We start from the raw sequence: 18,183 nt of genomic DNA, 5'->3' as shown, positions 1-18,183 counted from the left end.
TAAAATAATAACCTGGAACGTGAATGGACTGAGAGTGCGAAAGAAGTTGAACAGAATCTGCGAGTTTTTGAATAAATCGAGGGCGTATGTTTTGTTATTGGAAGAGACCCATCTTGAATCACTGGAATGTAGGGAAGCTTTTAAAAATCAAAAGTGGATTCAAGATTTGCTTTGTTCTATACAAAGCAGAAGCACTAAGGGGGTAGCAGTGATTATTCGGGCTAATTGTGGGATCCAGGTAGAAAGGTATGAAACAGATCGCCAACTTTCGGCCTATCTCTTTGCTGCCGGGTATCAGTAAGGTGGCTGAGAAGCTGGTGAATAGCCGCCTTTCCAACTTCTTGGAAGCCAATTCCCTCCTGGGTGACTCCCAAACGGGTTTTCGCCCCGGTCAGGGGACCGACACTGCCCTGCTGGCGGTCGTGGAGAATGCGAGGAGCATGCTGGATTCGGGGGGATCAGTGGCAGTGATCCTCCTGGACCTCAGCGCTGCTTTTGACACCGTGGACCATCAGGTGCTTCTCCAACGGCTTTCGGGGGTGGGGGTCACGGGTTTGGCCCTCAAATGGTTCGCCTCCTTCCTGGAAGGTCGTACATTTGAGGCGTGGGAAGGCCAGGAAAAATCATCTTCTACCCCTCTCCAGTGCGGTGTGCCACAGGGCTCTTCATTGAGCCCTACCTTATTCAACGTTTACATGGCCCCCCTGGAGAATGTGGTACGACCGCTGGGTATCAAAATCATCAGTTACGCTGATGATACTCAGCTGGTGGTAGGCCTTTCCCAGTCGGCGTACCATCCCGACCGGCTGCACACGTGTCTTGAAAAGATCTACACGTGGATGTGCAGCTCAGCCCTAAAGTTAAATGGCTCCAAAACGGAACTGATGCTGCTGGGGAACTCCTCTCCATCTTTGCCCCCCAGCAGCTGGCCAGACTGTTTGGGACCGATGCCCCCCCCCCAAGCAGGAGATCAAGAGCTTGGGGGTATGGCTGGAGCAGGACCTATCATTTAAAACCCATGCCAAAAAAACTGCAGGTGTGTGCTTTGGCCTGCTCCGTTCAGCCCAGAAGATTCTGCCCTTGCTCCCAGTGGCCACTCAAAGGCTTCTCATCCAGGGACTTGTCATCTCGCGGCTGGATTTCAGCAATGCGCTATTCCTGGGCGCACCCGAATCTACCCTGAACAGACTGCAGCAAGTGCAGAACGCGGCTGCCAGGCTTTTGACGGGTCTCCCTAGGCGTCAATCTGCCCGCCCGGCGTTGAGGGCACTGCACTGGCTCCCTGTGAGGGACAGGGTGAAATTCAAGTCACTCTGCATCGCCCACAAAGTTCTGCACGGGGTGGGTCCACCTATTCTGGAGGAGATGGTCCAGCCCTATAAGGCCTCTCGCTCCCTTCGCTCTGACCACCAACATCTCCTTCAGGTTGGCAGGGTAAAAAAGGCTAGAACTGGTGGCAGTAGGTTTTCAATAAATGTGGCCTCCTTGTGGAACTCACTGCCATTACAACTGCGCTCCGAAGCCAGTCTTCTCAGGTTCCGTAAACTTTTAAAAACTTTTTTGTTCTCTGTTTAATCTTTGCATTCTTTTAGTAGTGTTATGTTCTGATAAGCGCGGGGATGCCTATTGGTAGCCAGGCGCTATACAAAACTCAGAATAATAATAATAATAATAATAATAATAATTGCTCAGGCAGATGGCTAACTACTTCTTTGATCATGGACAATGTGAGATTTGCCTGCGCAGTATATTATGGACCTAATCAGGACTCCCCAGAGAAAAAATCCTAACTATATATACCTACTGGCGACCGCCAGTAGGTAATATATATATATATATATGTATATATATATGTATAGTAGATTAAGATTTTTAGAAAAACACATAGGGGTAAATAATCTTAGTAGGAATATGACATATCATATTAAGAAAGCAGTGAAAATTACTCATGTTTAAGGGTGGTAGGCACATTACTTAGTAGATACACGTAAGGAGGCAGAATCCGGGTTCGGGACAGATTCTCAAAATGGCGGTATGATCGCCAAAGTCCAAGAGGGGGGGTTCCTCAAGGGGGAGGAAGTGGGAGGGAAGGGGGAGGGGTTGATAATAGGAAAATATATTCCTCATAGAACCAAAAAATTGGAGATAACCCTATTAAATAGAAATGTTAAGCCCTGTGTTGAGACATATTTGAAATACATATCTAAATCCAATGGCCAGTACGACTAACAAAGTTAAAATAATAACCTGGAACGTGAATGGACTGAGAGTGCGAAAGAAGTTAAACAGAATCTGCGAGTTTTTGAATAAATCGAGGGCGTATGTTTTGTTATTGGAAGAGACCCATCTTGAATCACTGGAATGTAGGGAAGCTTTTAAAAATCAAAAGTGGATTCAAGATTTGCTTTGTTCTATACAAAGCAGAAGCACTAAGGGGGTAGCAGTGATTATTCGGGCTAATTGTGGGATCCAGGTAGAAAGGTATGAAACAGATTGCTCAGGCAGATGGCTAACTACTTCTTTGATCATGGACAATGTGAGATTTGCCTGCGCAGTATATTATGGACCTAATCAGGACTCCCCAGAGGCCCTTCTAAATGTGAAAATAAGCCTTTCCACTATGAGTATACCTGTCATCCTTGGAGGCGATTTTATTTGGTGTTTGATCCAAGCTTAGATCGTACCCCCAGGGCCGTTTTTTCTCCTCCTTACAAGTCGAAAAGAGAATTGAAAAATATTATGAAAGATTTTAATGTAATAGATGTCTGGAGGATTAGGAATAGGGAAATCTTTACTACTGCTATGATCAGTAGGAATAAGGCTAGGAGGGAGGTGGATTCTATATCCTCAATAAAACAAAAGGAACAGCAGCTGCAGATGGCATCGTTACATCAGCAGGAGAACCCGGTCTCTATCCAGAAAGAACTAGAGGGATTAAAAGCTAAATATCAGGCTAGTCTAGACAAGATCATCAAGGATAGGTGGGATGCAAGCAAGTTGCAGAACTTCTCGTACGGAGAAAAGTGTGGACGTCTTTTAGCATGGAAGGCTAGGACGGATAGGGCTAGAAACCAAATAAGTGGCTTAAAAATCAATGGTACAGGCACCATATCGTATAATAATGACCAGATATACGAAGAGGCTAAAATTTATATGCAAAAGTTATTTACAGAGAATAACGACCCATTACCCCAAAGGTCTGGGAACTGGTTGTAACAACTTGATCTACCTCAGCTAACAGTGGCAGATAGTTCCTTTCTGAGTCCCACTATTAAGGAGGGAGAGGTATATAACCAGTTGAGAAAAATGGCGAAGGTAAAGGCAGCAGGCCCAGATGGGCTTCCAATTGAAATCTACCAAATAGGTTCAGATATTGTTGTGCCTGTTCTTACAACCTTATTTAATAAAATATATTTGATAGGAGAACCTATTCCCCAAACTTGGTTGGAGGCCACAGTTACACTGGTCTTGAAGCCTAATAAAGATCCTCTTGCTATTGAGTCCTATCGGCCGATCTCGCTGCTCAACACAGATTATAAAATCTTTGCAGGGGTGTTGGCAGCGAGATTGGCTAATGTGATTAAATCTGTTGTGCACGAGGATCAGAGGGGGTTTATGCCAGGCAGGCACTTAAATGAATTAACTTTCCAGGCTATTGCCGCAAAAGATTATGCCACTGACAAGAAACTCCCCCTAACAATTGTGGCTATAGATGCCGCTAAGGCATTTGACCAAGTTAGTTAGTTATGCCTTTGGGAAGCATTAGTTAGGTTTGGATTTCCTAAACATTTTGTATCTTCAATCTAATCCTTGTATCTAAATCCAAAAGCCAGAATCTTAGTTAACAGCACTCTCACAGATTGGGTGAAAATATGCTAATTCCTAACTATATAAAGCCTGAAACCTATGGTTTTTTCAGTGAATTCGCAAGGTTTTTTAAATGCAAATTCTATTAGCGGATAACGTTTAAATATGTTAATATCCTTGTGGGACCACCTAAGCAGCCCTAGTGGAGAAGTGTGGCTCACTGGATAGAGGAGGCAGTCCTGGAAGCAGAGGTCAGCCTGGGACCAGGGTTCAATTCCCGGCTCGGCGGAGTTTTGAGTCCTAAAATGTCGATGGACTCGACAATTCTTGCTTCGGTGCCTACTCTATTCATGGGTTCACACTCTGCGACTCTGGGCAATAGCGTGCTTAATCTCCACAATGGCCCCTTGCGGCGGGATGCCTGGCTTTCACCTTGCGGATACCCTGTTGGGGTTATCTCACAGGGGAATACCAGGACGGGTTCCCTAAGCAAGCGCTTAGAAACCGCTTGGTGAATTGCGCTATATAAATTCCTGTACATTTACATTTACATCTAGGGGGTCAGGTTGTTTCTACCCTGCCCCCTTTGCCTAGGGGGTCATGGACACTCAACCCTGCCCCCTTTCCACGTTTTCATCTTTTATTGTTAACTTTCTTTTAAAACCACAAAATGGCGTCGGTAGGATTCGCTCTTCGAGCACTCAGAGGGCTCTCTCCGAGCACTTCCCGTGCCCAAAGCTAGAGATTTTTTTTTTTTAATAAACATTTTTTTAACCTTTGGAGTCCTTTAGAGGCCCCCTGAGAAGGCCTAGGGGGTCATGGACACTCAACCCTGCCCCCTTTCCACGTTTTCATTTTTTATTGTTAACTTTCTTTTAAACCACAAAATGGCGGCGGTAGGGTGTGCTCTCCGAGCACTCACAGGGCACTCTCCGAGCCTTTCCCGTGTGCGGACCTATAGAATGTTTTTTTTAAAAATAAATATTATTTTTGACCTTCCTTCAGGGAACCCCTTTCTACGTTTTCATCATTTATTGTTCACTTTCTTTTGAAACCACAAAATGGCGGCGATATTGCACTCTATACTACAAGTCCTACATCATACCACAATCACTTGGCGACTACCTCATAAATTAAAAACAAACAATTCTTACTTTCTAAATATAAATTTAATCTTCAGAATTTTCAAAATTTAAAAGAACTTCCAACATTAACTGATCTGGTATTTCTTCTTCATTCACATCTTCTGGATTCTCCTCATGAAAAGTCTGCAGAGAAATTTCCTGGCACTCTATGGTGTCCAAACATTCTACAAATTCATCATCCACAGACTGATCAAAGAATTCCATCATGTCTTCGCCTCCAACATCAACTTGATTATTACTGATACTGTCAATTTCTGATTCATTCATAATCTCAATATAGATTGCAGAAAATTCATAAAAAATTACAACGGCCTCCTCCTTGTGGTGGTCCATTTTATATTTAAATTTTCTTGCTGTAACTTGGAAAGAAAAATAAATCACTTTGATTTATCATTATAGAAACACTTAATATTAAACTAACTTTATCAAGTCTTTAGTAATAAGGATAGTGCACTGCTGTTAGGGTAGTATAAAAAGACAAGGCAGCATTGGTATTTCAAAAATTACATCAATGCAGTTACATTTACACGGTTCACATACTATCATGCAATCTCCATGTCTTTACATCTCAATAAGGCTTAAGGATATTAGTAAACCTACTATATAACACAAAAATGTTGCACTCTATACTACAAATCTCACTTCATACAACAATTATTTGACCACTACCTCATAAATTACATTTAAAAAAGTTTAATTTCTCAAATAAATTTTATTTACTAAATATAAATTTATTGTTGGGAATTTTCGAAATTTAAATCATCGTCTAACATTGCATCATCAACAATATCAACATTGAAAATCTCCCAAAAGAATCCTCAAACTCAATGAACTCCAAAGCTTCCATTAAATATGAATCCAAGGATTCATCATAGAAATCCTCCATGTTATCTCCTCCATCATAAAGTTCTCCTTCAAAATTACTCTCATCAACAGGAACATCGAAGCCTGAGAGAAAAACAACAATATAAAGAGAAAAGAAAAATGAATAAGTGAAACAAAAGAATTTTTAGAAAAAGATAAAAAGGAAAAAGAACAGTGGTGGACAGAAAGGGACACAGTGAGAGAGAGAGAGAGAGAGAGAGAGAGAGAGAGAGAGAGAGAGAATCTTGAATCACTGGAATGTAGGGAAGCTTTTAAAAATCAAAAGTGGATTCAAGATTTGCTTTGTTCTATACAAAGCGGAAGCACTAAGGGGGTAGCAGTGATTATTCGGGCTAATTGTGGGATCCAGGTAGAAAGGTATGAAACAGATTGCTCAGGCAGATGGCTAACTATTTTCATTATTGGAAGATGGCTTCAATTGTAGCTGCAGCTGGTGGACCCCCACCACCACCACAACCTCCTAGGAAGGATGGACCACCTCCCCAGTTTATTCCCAACCCTGAAGAAGAGGAGGAAGAAGAAGAACAAGATGTACATCAAATAAAAATTTTCCCTGAAGAGCCCCGGAAATCACACCGCAAGGCCAATTTTATTTGGCAGTTTTTTTCATTTCCTGCAGGCCAAAAAAAGGTGAATGCACTTTATGTTACATGCCTGATATGTAAAGTACCTCTGTCTCGAGGCACGGATAAAAAGTATAGCTTTGGTAACTATACAATGCATCGCCACATGCAAAGGTGGCATCCAATAAATTATAGTATGGCGGAGGTGCGTAACCTACGTGAAAATCCACCAACTCTTGTGGCCACCACCTCATCCCATGAAAGTCTTTCGGGACCAGAGGCGAGGGAGATGGTCCCCGCTATTCAAACTAATTTTCAACATATCAAGCTGGTGTGCATTTCTTGTGGGGGTTTGCTTTGTTACGGCGAAATGAGCTTTACATTAATGAACAGAGCATTTGAAAATCACAAGTGCTCAAAACGCCCCAGAAAGTGGGGTTTTTTTTGTTGCTCCTGTTGAGCCGTTTCTAATGCCTGTTTTTCGTTCTTCCCCCTGAAAAAAATACAAAAAAAGTATAAAAATGTTCAGAAAAATAATAAAAAGAATAAAAAACAACAAAAAAAATAAAAAAAAGTTATTTTCAGAACTACCTTCCCTTTATGAAAAATTGCTAGAATGTTTAGCACTCTAGCAACCTCTATTTCTTTTGATTCGCTTCCCGGTTCCCGCACCGGTACGCAAACCGGAAGAGAACTAAAAAAATTTATTTTTTAAAAAACAAGAGTAAGTAAACAGAGAGTAATGTTAAAAGAAAGACAAATAGAGGGAGTAACACACAGACACTGTTGAAAGAGGAACTGAGAAAAGGAGTGGAAAGAGTAGTATAAGTAAGTAATAGAAAAAGAAATGAGAGTAGTAGCAAAGGCAGGAAACTGAAGGGTAAAGAAATGAAGCAGTGGAACTAATAAAAGTTAAATTTGATAGAGATGTAACGTAAAGAGTACTAAACACTTACCTTATAATTGAATTTTGAAGGTGGAAAGGCAATTTGTTTTTGAAAGTTAAAACAGAATCATAGCAGAATGACCAGCCATTTCCAGATTTTAAATAAGCTGTGTAATTTCCTGAAGTAGTTGAAGGACCGTCATGATATATAATTGCTGTAGTTACAAAAGTCCTTCCTGATATTGACAACTGTGAAGCCACAAAATTATAACTCACCTTAACAAATGCTTTTTGAATTTCAAAACAGTCTCAGAAACACACCAATTAGCAGAATAAAAGGTATGCACTCCAGAGGCTGGAACCAACAAAGGCACTGAAATGCTGATATTCATCACACATATCTCTCATGTCAGCCAATCATAACTCTTCCCTCACTATTTTCAAATCAACACCCTTACCCCCTCTGCCCTTTCTGCCCTTTTTCCATAGCAACTACCGCCTGCCAGACCTCTCATGTTTACAAGTTCACACAACAATGTTTCAAATGAACTCTGAACTCTCAGTACACCTGCTAATCCACTGCAATCTTTCATAACATCATTTTTAATGAACCATTCAAATTATATCTTTCAAAGAACACATCCATGCACCCTAACTTTCTGTTTTCAGCAATGGAAATCCACCAATCACTACTAATGAATCATTTGCACTCAAACTCCACAGTTTTTTTCATTACAAACTTCACTATTTCAACTGCCATTTCATTCCCACACTTCAACTGACTGCAGCAAAAACTCCTCTAGCCATGTTTTCAGTCTGGATTCTTGGACATAGCTACATCCACTGGGCTCACAGGTATGCTGATAACAGAAATTTACACAACCTCAATTTACAAAATGTGGAAATCAAATGGATTGGCCGAAGAGGATTGAAATGTCACCAATTGATACCATTGGTGAAAACCTTTTTACATTTGCCAAACCCGGACCTCATAATAGTGCACTGTGGAGGAAATGATTTGGGCACTTTGACTGGGGTAGGTCTGGAAATGCTCTTAAAAGACACCTTTGAGCAATTGATGACACTTTTTCCTCAAACTACCTTGGTATATTCCAATATATGCCAAAGACAGAAATGGATGTGGTCCAATCAATTTTGTCCACAAATTGAGAAATCGAGAAAGCATGTAAATGAGTCTGTTTCTGCTTACTTGAGAGACCATGGAATGGGCTCGATCTACAACAATAACTTGCGTTATTACATGCAAGATATCTACAGAGAAGATGGCATGCACTTCTCAGATGAGGGGAACAGAGTTTTCATACAAAATTTAAGACTGTGTATTGGTACCTACTTATAAGTACCTAGAACTTACACAGAACCCAAAAGCTCTTTTCAGAGCTACCTTAACTTTAATTACTCTTTTTAAATTTCGAATGTACCTTTTTTCACTAATTTTCACTTATGTTCGCTTCCCGGTTCGCTACCCGGTTCGCGTACTGGCAGCTAACAGCGCGAAAAATTAAATTTTTTTTCGACATATATGAGCCTCCTCAGCCACCCTCAGAAAACATAGGGGTCAGGATACATCTAAAGTGCCCCCTTCTACCCAATCTGAACATTATTTACCCTCCATCTTCTATCTCATTTCTACCGAAACACAAAATGGAGGACTCCCGTAACGCTGCAGGTTCGCGTACCGGGACACGCACTGACAAGCACTTGCTCAAAAAAGGTGGGAAAGTAATTTACAAAAAAAACACAGAAGACACTTTCACCAATTAAACATTAGCTCATACTACATACCAATCCCTACCATTTTCACAAATTTGGTTGGAATTCCATTTAGCCATTTAGCATGTAGACCTCTCTAAATTCCCTGAGGTAAATTACTTCACAAAACACATCTGAAGTGTTGGAATTGACAACCAATTAAAATGTTACTTTCAATTTCTACTATTATATCATGACATTTGATTGGTTATGCACCTGAATATATATAAAGAAAGAGAGAAACACAGCCATTTCGACTACTACTTCTTGAAGTACATATCAAGTACATTTCAACTGATAACTTGAAGTTCTATTTGAAAGGTAAGATGTTATTTTAAAAACTGAAGTATGTTCTGTACTGTAAGCTAATTAGGAAAACATTTTCAGATAGTTATATACTATCCCTCTGTAATACTTATAGAATAAAATAGACTTCTCTGTTTTAGTTATGGATGGAGTTAGACTTGTCTTGTATAATTAAGAATTGACTTAGAGTTTATTTCATACATTTTTTCATATTTCTACTTCCAGTTTGATGCCATACACTGCCCAACGAAAAAATCACTGTTCAAAAAACCAAACTATCTGTCTGTACTTAAACCCAACAGTGCCCTATCTGTACTGATATATTTTGTAAAAATTTATTTTACAGCACAAAAATGGAAGGAGAGAACAAAACTAACTTGGAAATTGTTGCAGGAAGCAAAACAGATACAGAAATTGACTCTGAATTCTATGATGATTCACGGGACTTTGAACTTCTGCAATGTGTGGAAGCAGTAGATTTCCTACTTGAAAATAAAAAAAAACTGACAATGAATTATTAGAATTTCTTTTTAATTTTGAAAAAGAATCAGAAAAATAAATTTTTATTTAATTATTCAAAAATTGTTTGAGACATTATTCATTTTTATATGTATTTTGTAAACTAGTAGCAAATTGATTATAATATAAAGTCAGACTTTAAATATACTGTGCAACTTTTTTGTGTTACATAGTAAGTTTGCTCATAGTTACTTCCTTTCTTCCACTATATTATCTCCAATGTGTATTTAACATCTCTTTATCATCTCCTACCTCCATATTGTTTCGGCTTTCCAGACAGACTATGGTATGAATTCCATATACCACAAAAACTTCAGAAACAACTTGCAAGATATCTATAAAGGAGACAGTGTTTATTTATTTTTAGACTCTGCATTGGTACCTACATATTGCTACGTAAATAAAAACAAACAAAAAAAACAACAAAATGAACAATCAATAAACATACAATATTTTGAAAGTCAATCATTCTTGTTTCCTTATAGTACGCTCCCCGGACCGCTTTCCGGTGCGCGTACCGGGCGCACCTCACGAAAAAAAACATTATTCTTTTTTTTTTTTTGCCCCGCGGGGCCCTTTTAAAGCCTTCACATCAAACCTAGGGGGTCAGGGAGGATCCACTATGCCCCCTTACGGTCATTTGCCCCTTCGTTTTGGCCTCCTCTTGTCAATCGATCCTACCGAGAGACAAGATGGTGGCCGCTCCGGACTGTTTAGAATGTTGACAGACACAGGAGAGCCAATCAGCTTCGCTTCGCAAAGCTCTGTTACGCGACAAGTACGCGAACCGGAGCGCTACCCAGGACGCTGTCACAGATATATCTGTTTTTTAAAATGTTAATTTCTCAAAATCTACTGGAGCACATATATTGAGTCCCAGCAAAGGCACATCGGGCTAACAGTCCCTACAATTTTGCCAAGTTTCGTGCAAATCCATTCAGCCGTTCGAGCTAAAAGTGAGGCCAAACGCCCTATGGAAAACTCAATGTTAAAAACGCGTTTTGGGACCCCCCTTTTTTCTCGGCCCCCCCTTGACGAAACCCCCCCAAATTTTTAGGGGCTGCTCAGAAACAAAATGTGCCATTTTCCTGAAAATTTCAACCGATTCCGTCCACAAACGCCAAAGTTATTAGACATAGAATTTTCAAAGGTCCCATAGAGAAAAAATCCTAACTATATATACCTACTGGCGACCGCCAGTAGGTAATATATATATATATATATGTATATATATATGTATAGTAGATTAAGATTTTTAGAAAAACACATAGGGGTAAATAATCTTAGTAGGAATATGACATATCATATTAAGAAAGCAGTGAAAATTACTCATGTTTAAGGGTGGTAGGCACATTACTTAGTAGATACACGTAAGGAGGCAGAATCCGGGTTCGGGACAGATTCTCAAAATGGCGGTATGATCGCCAAAGTCCAAGAGGGGGGGTTCCTCAAGGGGGAGGAAGTGGGAGGGAAGGGGGAGGGGTTGATAATAGGAAAATATATTCCTCATAGAACCAAAAAATTGGAGATAACCCTATTAAATAGAAATGTTAAGCCCTGTGTTGAGACATATTTGAAATACATATCTAAATCCAATGGCCAGTACGACTAACAAAGTTAAAATAATAACCTGGAACGTGAATGGACTGAGAGTGCGAAAGAAGTTAAACAGAATCTGCGAGTTTTTGAATAAATCGAGGGCGTATGTTTTGTTATTGGAAGAGACCCATCTTGAATCACTGGAATGTAGGGAAGCTTTTAAAAATCAAAAGTGGATTCAAGATTTGCTTTGTTCTATACAAAGCAGAAGCACTAAGGGGGTAGCAGTGATTATTCGGGCTAATTGTGGGATCCAGGTAGAAAGGTATGAAACAGATTGCTCAGGCAGATGGCTAACTACTTCTTTGATCATGGACAATGTGAGATTTGCCTGCGCAGTATATTATGGACCTAATCAGGACTCCCCAGAGGCCCTTCTAAATTTGAAAATAAGCCTTTCCACTATGAGTATACCTGTCATCCTTGGAGGCGATTTTATTTGGTGTTTGATCCAAGCTTAGATCGTACCCCCAGGGCCGTTTTTTCTCCTCCTTACAAGTCGAAAAGAGAATTGAAAAATATTATGAAAGATTTTAATGTAATAGATGTCTGGAGGATTAGGAATAGGGAAAACTTTACTACTGCTATGATCAGTAGGAATAAGGCTAGGAGGGAGGTGGATTCTATATCCTCAATAAAACAAAAGGAACAGCAGCTGCAGATGGCATTGTTACATCAGCAGGAGAACCCGGTCTCTATCCAGAAAGAACTGGAGGGATTAAAAGCTAAATATCAGGCTAGTCTAGACAAGATCATCAAGGATAGGTGGAATGCAAGCAAGTTGCAGAACTTCTCGTACGGAGAAAAGTGTGGACGTCTTTTAGCATGGAAGGCTAGGACGGATAGGGCTAGAAACCAAATAAGTGGCTTAAAAATCAATGGTACAGGCACCATATCGTATAATAATGACCAGATATCCGAAGAGGCTAAAATTTATATGCAAAAGTTATTTACAGAGAATAACGACCCATTACCCCAAAGGTCTGGGAATTGGTTGGAACAACTTGATCTACCTCAGCTAACAGTGGCAGATAGTTCCTTTCTGAGTCCCACTATTAAGGAGGGAGAGGTATATAACCAGTTGAGAAAAATGGCGAAGGGGAAAGGCAGCAGGCCCAGATGGGCTTCCAATTGAAATCTACCAAATAGGTTCAGATATTGTTGTGCCTGTTCTTACAACCTTATTTAATAAAATATATTTGATAGGAGAACCTATTCCCCAAACTTGGTTGGAGGCCACAGTTACACTGGTCTTGAAGCCTAATAAAGATCCTCTTGCTATTGAGTCCTATCGGCCGATCTCGCTGCTCAACACAGATTATAAAATCTTTGCAGGGGTGTTGGCAGCGAGATTGGCTAATGTGATTAAATCTGTTGTGCACGAGGATCAGAGGGGGTTTATGCCAGGCAGGCACTTAAATGAATTAACTTTCCAGGCTATTGCCGCAAAAGATTATGCCACTGACAAGAAACTCCCCCTAACAATTGTGGCTATAGATGCCGCTAAGGCATTTGACCAAGTTAGTTAGTTATACCTTTGGGAAGCATTGATTAGGTTTGGATTTCCTAAACATTTTGTATCTTCAATCTAATCCTTGTATCTAAATCCAAAAGCCAGAATCTTAGTTAACAGCACTCTCACAGATTGCGTGAAAATATGCTAATTCCTAACTATATAAAGCCTGAAACCTATGGTTTTTTCAGTGAATTCGCAAGGTTTTTTAAATGCAAATTCTATTAGCGGATAACGTTTAAATATGTTAATATCCTTGTGGGACCACCTAAGCAGCCCTAGTGGAGAAGTGTGGCTCACTGGATAGAGGAGGCAGTCCTGGAAGCAGAGGTCAGCCCGGGACCAGGGTTCAATTCCCGGCTCGGCGGAGTTTTGAGTCCTAAAATGTCCATGGACTCGACAATTCTTGCTTCGGTGCCTACTCTATTCACGGGTTCACACTCTGCGACTCTGGGCAATAGCGTGCTTAATCTCCACAACGGCCCCTTGCGGCGGGATGCCGGGCTTTCACCTTGCGGATACCCTGTCGGGGTTATCTCACAGGGGAATACCAGGACGGGTTCCCTAAGCAAGCGCTTAGAAACCGCTTGGTGAATTGCGCTATATAAATTCCTGTACATTTACATTTACATTTACATCTAGGGGGTCAGGTTGTTTCTACCCTGCCCCCTTTGCCTAGGGGGTCATGGACACTCAATGGACTCATGGACTATTAGTAAACCTACTATATAACACAAAAATGTTGCACTCTATACTACAAATCTCACTTCATACAACAATTATTTGACCACTACCTCATAAATTACATTTAAAAAAGTTTAATTTCTCAAATAAATTTTATTTACTAAATATAAATTTATTGTTGGGAATTTTCGAAATTTAAATCATCGTCTAACATTGCATCATCAACAATATCAACATTGAAAATCTCCCAAAAGAATCCTCAAACTCAATGAACTCCAAAGCTTCCATTAAATATGAATCCAAGGATTCATCATAGAAATCCTCCATGTTATCTCCTCCATCATAAAGTTCTCCTTCAAAATTACTCTCATCAACAGGAACATCGAAGCCTGAGAGAAAAACAACAATATAAAGAGAAAAGAAAAATGAATAAGTGAAACAAAAGATTTTTTTGAAAAAGATAAAAAGGAAAAAGAACAGTGGTGGACAGAAAGGGACACAGTGAGAGAGAGAGAGAGAGAGAGAGAGAGAGAGAGAGAGAGAAAGACAGAGAGAGTAGCAAAACATTGTTCCTATTAACTTAAACTAAACAACATAGATCTCCTTACAAATTAACAACTCACCTTCTAGAAAACTATTGAACAGTAAATACTGTGTCAATCTCACACCAGAAATTCAACTCACAAAAATCCTTCAGAAGTGTACCTCAGACACTACAATTACAAAATGGCTGTGTTTCCCTCTCATTTCTCATACATATTCAGATACCCAGCCAATAAAATTTCATGACACACAAAATCAAAACCAAAGTAACATTTTAATTGGTTCAAAATTTCAAATCTTTCAAACTCACATAATCTTCAACCTACACCCACTGCTCGCTATCTATTACCATACTAACTCTCCACAAAACACCTATCTAAACCCAAAGGTGAAAAAGTCACCACTCAATATTACACTTAACCAACATCTAAACACTCAAACTTGTTATTTAAATGTATTCTTTTTTGTCTTTTTAGACCACCGTCCGCGCAGGGGGGTCAGGAATCTCTACCCTGCCCCCTTTTCAAGTACTAGCCTTCTGTTAACAGCTACCTTCTGCCACAAAAACAAGATGGCTGACAGCACTTCCTCATCTCGACTTTCTGGAATGTTGACAGACGTCCAAAAGCCAATCAGAATTCCACTTGCGCATGCTAGGGTACGCGCACAGTGCAAGGACCGTGCAAGGACCGTGCATGAACCGTGCACGGACGGTGTCCTTCCCATAGATATATAATTTGGGAAAATTAAATTTTCACAACAACTACTGGAGCGATTTTCACCAAATATAAAAAAGGCACTACTGCATATCAGTCCCTTCCATTTTGCCAAGTTTGGTGTAATTCCATTCAGCCATTCGGGCTGTAGCCGTGTCTAAAGGTCCTATGGAAAATTGCATTGGGCTTCATTTCACATTCATTTTTTGCAAAAACTACTGGAGGGATTTTCACCAAACATAGCAAAGGCACATCTCCATACCAGTACCTACCATTTTGCCAAGTTTGGTGTAAATCCATTTAGCCGTGTCTAAAGTTTCATATGGAAATTAACATGGCAAAAGCACGTTTTGGGACCCCCCTTTTTTCTCGGCCCCCGCTTGACGAATCCCCCCGAAACTTTCAGGGAAGGAGCGGAGCGGAGCGAGGCAATGTTAAGGAAATTACACACAGATTCCTCAATGGGCGCCAAAGTTATTCCCAATAGAATGTTGGGGATTTCCTATGGTAACTAGGTCCTAACTATATATACCTACTGGCTATCGCCAGTAGGTAATATGTATATGTATATATATATATATATATATATATATATATATATATATATATATATATATATATATATATATATATATATATATATATATATATATATATATATATATATATATATATATTATATATAGGAAAACATACACACAGTGCAGGACTATGATTTACTAAGTGACTAAGCTGAAAATCTGGGCAATTTTTAGACAAAACTGAATAAATCAATTAAAAAAAGAAAGCATTTTAATGGTGCATTATGTATTTATTTTAGAAATTCTTGGACGGAGAAGCAAATTGAGTTGCGGCAAAAGATCAAGCAGTTTCTCAAATGTGACGTCACCAAATGTAATCCTTTTTCTCCAATCATGCTGCCCCAGGCTGACTGTCTGCTGCTACCACATTACATCGACGTACGTATATCAGACAAGAAAAGTTTCTGCAGCGTTCTGAAAAATATAACAACACTGTTGAAAGTCGGAGGGCATCTCGTAATCATGATGGGCCTCGACACCACATTTTACATGGTCAACAACTTCAAGTTTCCTCATGTATGCATGGACGAGGATGATCTAAGGAAATCTCTCACTGATATTGGTTATGTCATTGTGGAGCAGCACATTGTTAAAAGGAAAGTTGAACATTTGTTTGACATAACAGATTATAGTCACCTAGTAGTTATAAGTGCACGCAAAGAAAAGTAAATGTAGGGTCATCTGCACTGAAAATTGTATGCAGATAATGTAACTTCTGTGTGAAAAGTGTGCATTTGGGATTAAAATCACAAATTGAGTCACACAATCAAAATGTTAATATTTTCCTCATTGAGCAAATACCAAAGATTTTCTCATTTAGATTAGCGCCCAACTATGTACATTTCTTTCTGCCTATGTGTCTCTTGGTCAATTTAAATTATCCTACTTTTGTCATTTAGGGTCAGCTTACAAAGTCATTTGAGCGAATTGCAAAATAACAGGGTTTGAAATGGACGTTTTTTAGGAAATCCATTTTGCAAACCTTAAAAGCCTTTTTAAATCCCAAAATGAGACCCATTCCGAATCGTTATGTGGTGGGGAAGTGAACATAGTGGGACAACTTCACCTTTGCAAATCCCGTCCAACTGAGAGCCTTGTTTAAACTTTATGTAAATCCAGGCTTTAAAAATGTTTTGTCTTCTGAATCTTTGACGCAATAATCGTACCACTAAGGCTGTTTTTCTACTAGGCATTAATATAAACCATTGTTATTAATCTTCATCAAAGCTGGAAAAAAAGATTCCTCACAGGCCAAAATTTGTCCCTCTTCTTTGGAAAGTGAAATCCTATCTTTACAGCTCAAGCGGACAGAGAGGAAAATTGGGAGAATTTTTAAAACATTCCGAAATAGTCCTTTCCCACTGTTCCTATGTTTGGTCTCAATCTAAGCACTGGTAGGTCTAGAAATCAGTTCTCTCCCTCCACCATTTTGTCAAATCCCACTTCCAAGGTCCTCTCTTCCCTGGGTACTTATCTTTTTTTTGGCTTATCCTAGAGCAAAGGCTCTATAGCGTTGGATTCGTTACCATATCAGTTTTGTCACATAAATTCAGTTAGCGTTTGAAGGACAGAGACTTAGTCACAAATGAGGCAGGTGTCTGGTCCGCCATATTGCAAATGTACATTGCAAATTACCAATACAAAATGAATTCTATATTTAATTGTTGCTATTATCATTATCATTTATTATTAGTTATTCTTTCTGAAATGTATCCATTTTTGTATGCTTTGTTCCAGCTTACATATCTTCAATGTTTTCCCCAAGTACGTTGTTAAGAAATGTCATGTGGCCTGGTTATAATGTGTGCCTTTGCAAACTTTATTTGTTGTTCTACATCTCAATAAAGATTTTCTTAGACTACCAACATATTTTCAGCTCATGTCGTTTTCGGTCATGTGCATGTGTTTAGTTGGAATTTATATAGAGGTATAAAAAGTTAAAAGGCAACAGAGTGCTATTCTATACTTCGCTGAAAAGTTTGAATAATAATGCCTAGTGTTCTTTGGAGGAGGACTCAGAGAAAGTGTGAACTAGAGTAACAAATGAGTGAAAGAGGGGGAAATTGAGAGAGAAAAGAGAAAAAAGAGACAAAGGAGAAAGCAAAGGTGTCCTTGAAAAGCGACAGACAGAAAAGAGAGAAGGTGGTAGGTAGAGTAATTCTTGGGGAAGAAAGTGTGACGTCGCTTGTAATCAAGTGCTGTTTTTGAATTGTGCCGTTTTTGCTTAAAATACATGTGGCGTCACTTTTATGATTTTTTCTATACTCTATGGTATCAAATGTTTCCTTTAGACAGTGATCAATTTGAGCAGCTAGTTTCAGTGGGGGACCCTGGCACCTACTCTCCGGTACCAGCACTTATTTTTGCACACCAGATATAACCCAAATGCAAAAGAGGGAAAAACACACAAATCAGAAAGAGGGAGGAAGACAAAAAAGGAAAAACGTCACAAAGGGAGAAAGCAGGAATGTGCAAGACTCAGATAAAGCCGTAAGTATTGAACTAAAGAGGCAGACGTTTAATTGCACCAGCCTAGTACTTCTGAGTAGGAGCTTTGGCACCGGCTCTCTATTTTTGTTTTTTGTTTAAGAAGTTTCTATTGGATTTTCAAGGACAAGAAATACAAGAGAAAATAAAGACAATAAATGAAAAAGTCATAATGT

General features: G+C 39.5%; 1 protein-coding gene across 1 annotated transcript in view; it reads left to right on the top strand.

Moving 5' to 3' along the window:
- Positions 1 to 17,389, top strand: part of LOC147732856 (nicotinamide N-methyltransferase-like) — a 198,432-nt gene extending 181,043 nt beyond the window's left edge. The window contains exon 3 of the mRNA XM_086957402.1: positions 15,760 to 17,389. Within this exon, the coding sequence (XP_086813528.1) occupies positions 15,760 to 16,189 (430 nt within the window). The 3' untranslated portion in view covers positions 16,190 to 17,389. The remainder of the gene's footprint in view (positions 1 to 15,759) is intronic.
- Positions 17,390 to 18,183: the final 794 nt, after the last annotated feature.

The sequence above is a fragment of the Lissotriton vulgaris genome, chromosome 2_1 (genome assembly GCF_964263255.1).
Source record: "Lissotriton vulgaris chromosome 2_1, aLisVul1.2, whole genome shotgun sequence".
Classification (NCBI taxonomy): domain Eukaryota; kingdom Metazoa; phylum Chordata; class Amphibia; order Caudata; family Salamandridae; genus Lissotriton; species Lissotriton vulgaris.
This window is presented reverse-complemented; position numbering and strand designations above follow the sequence as displayed.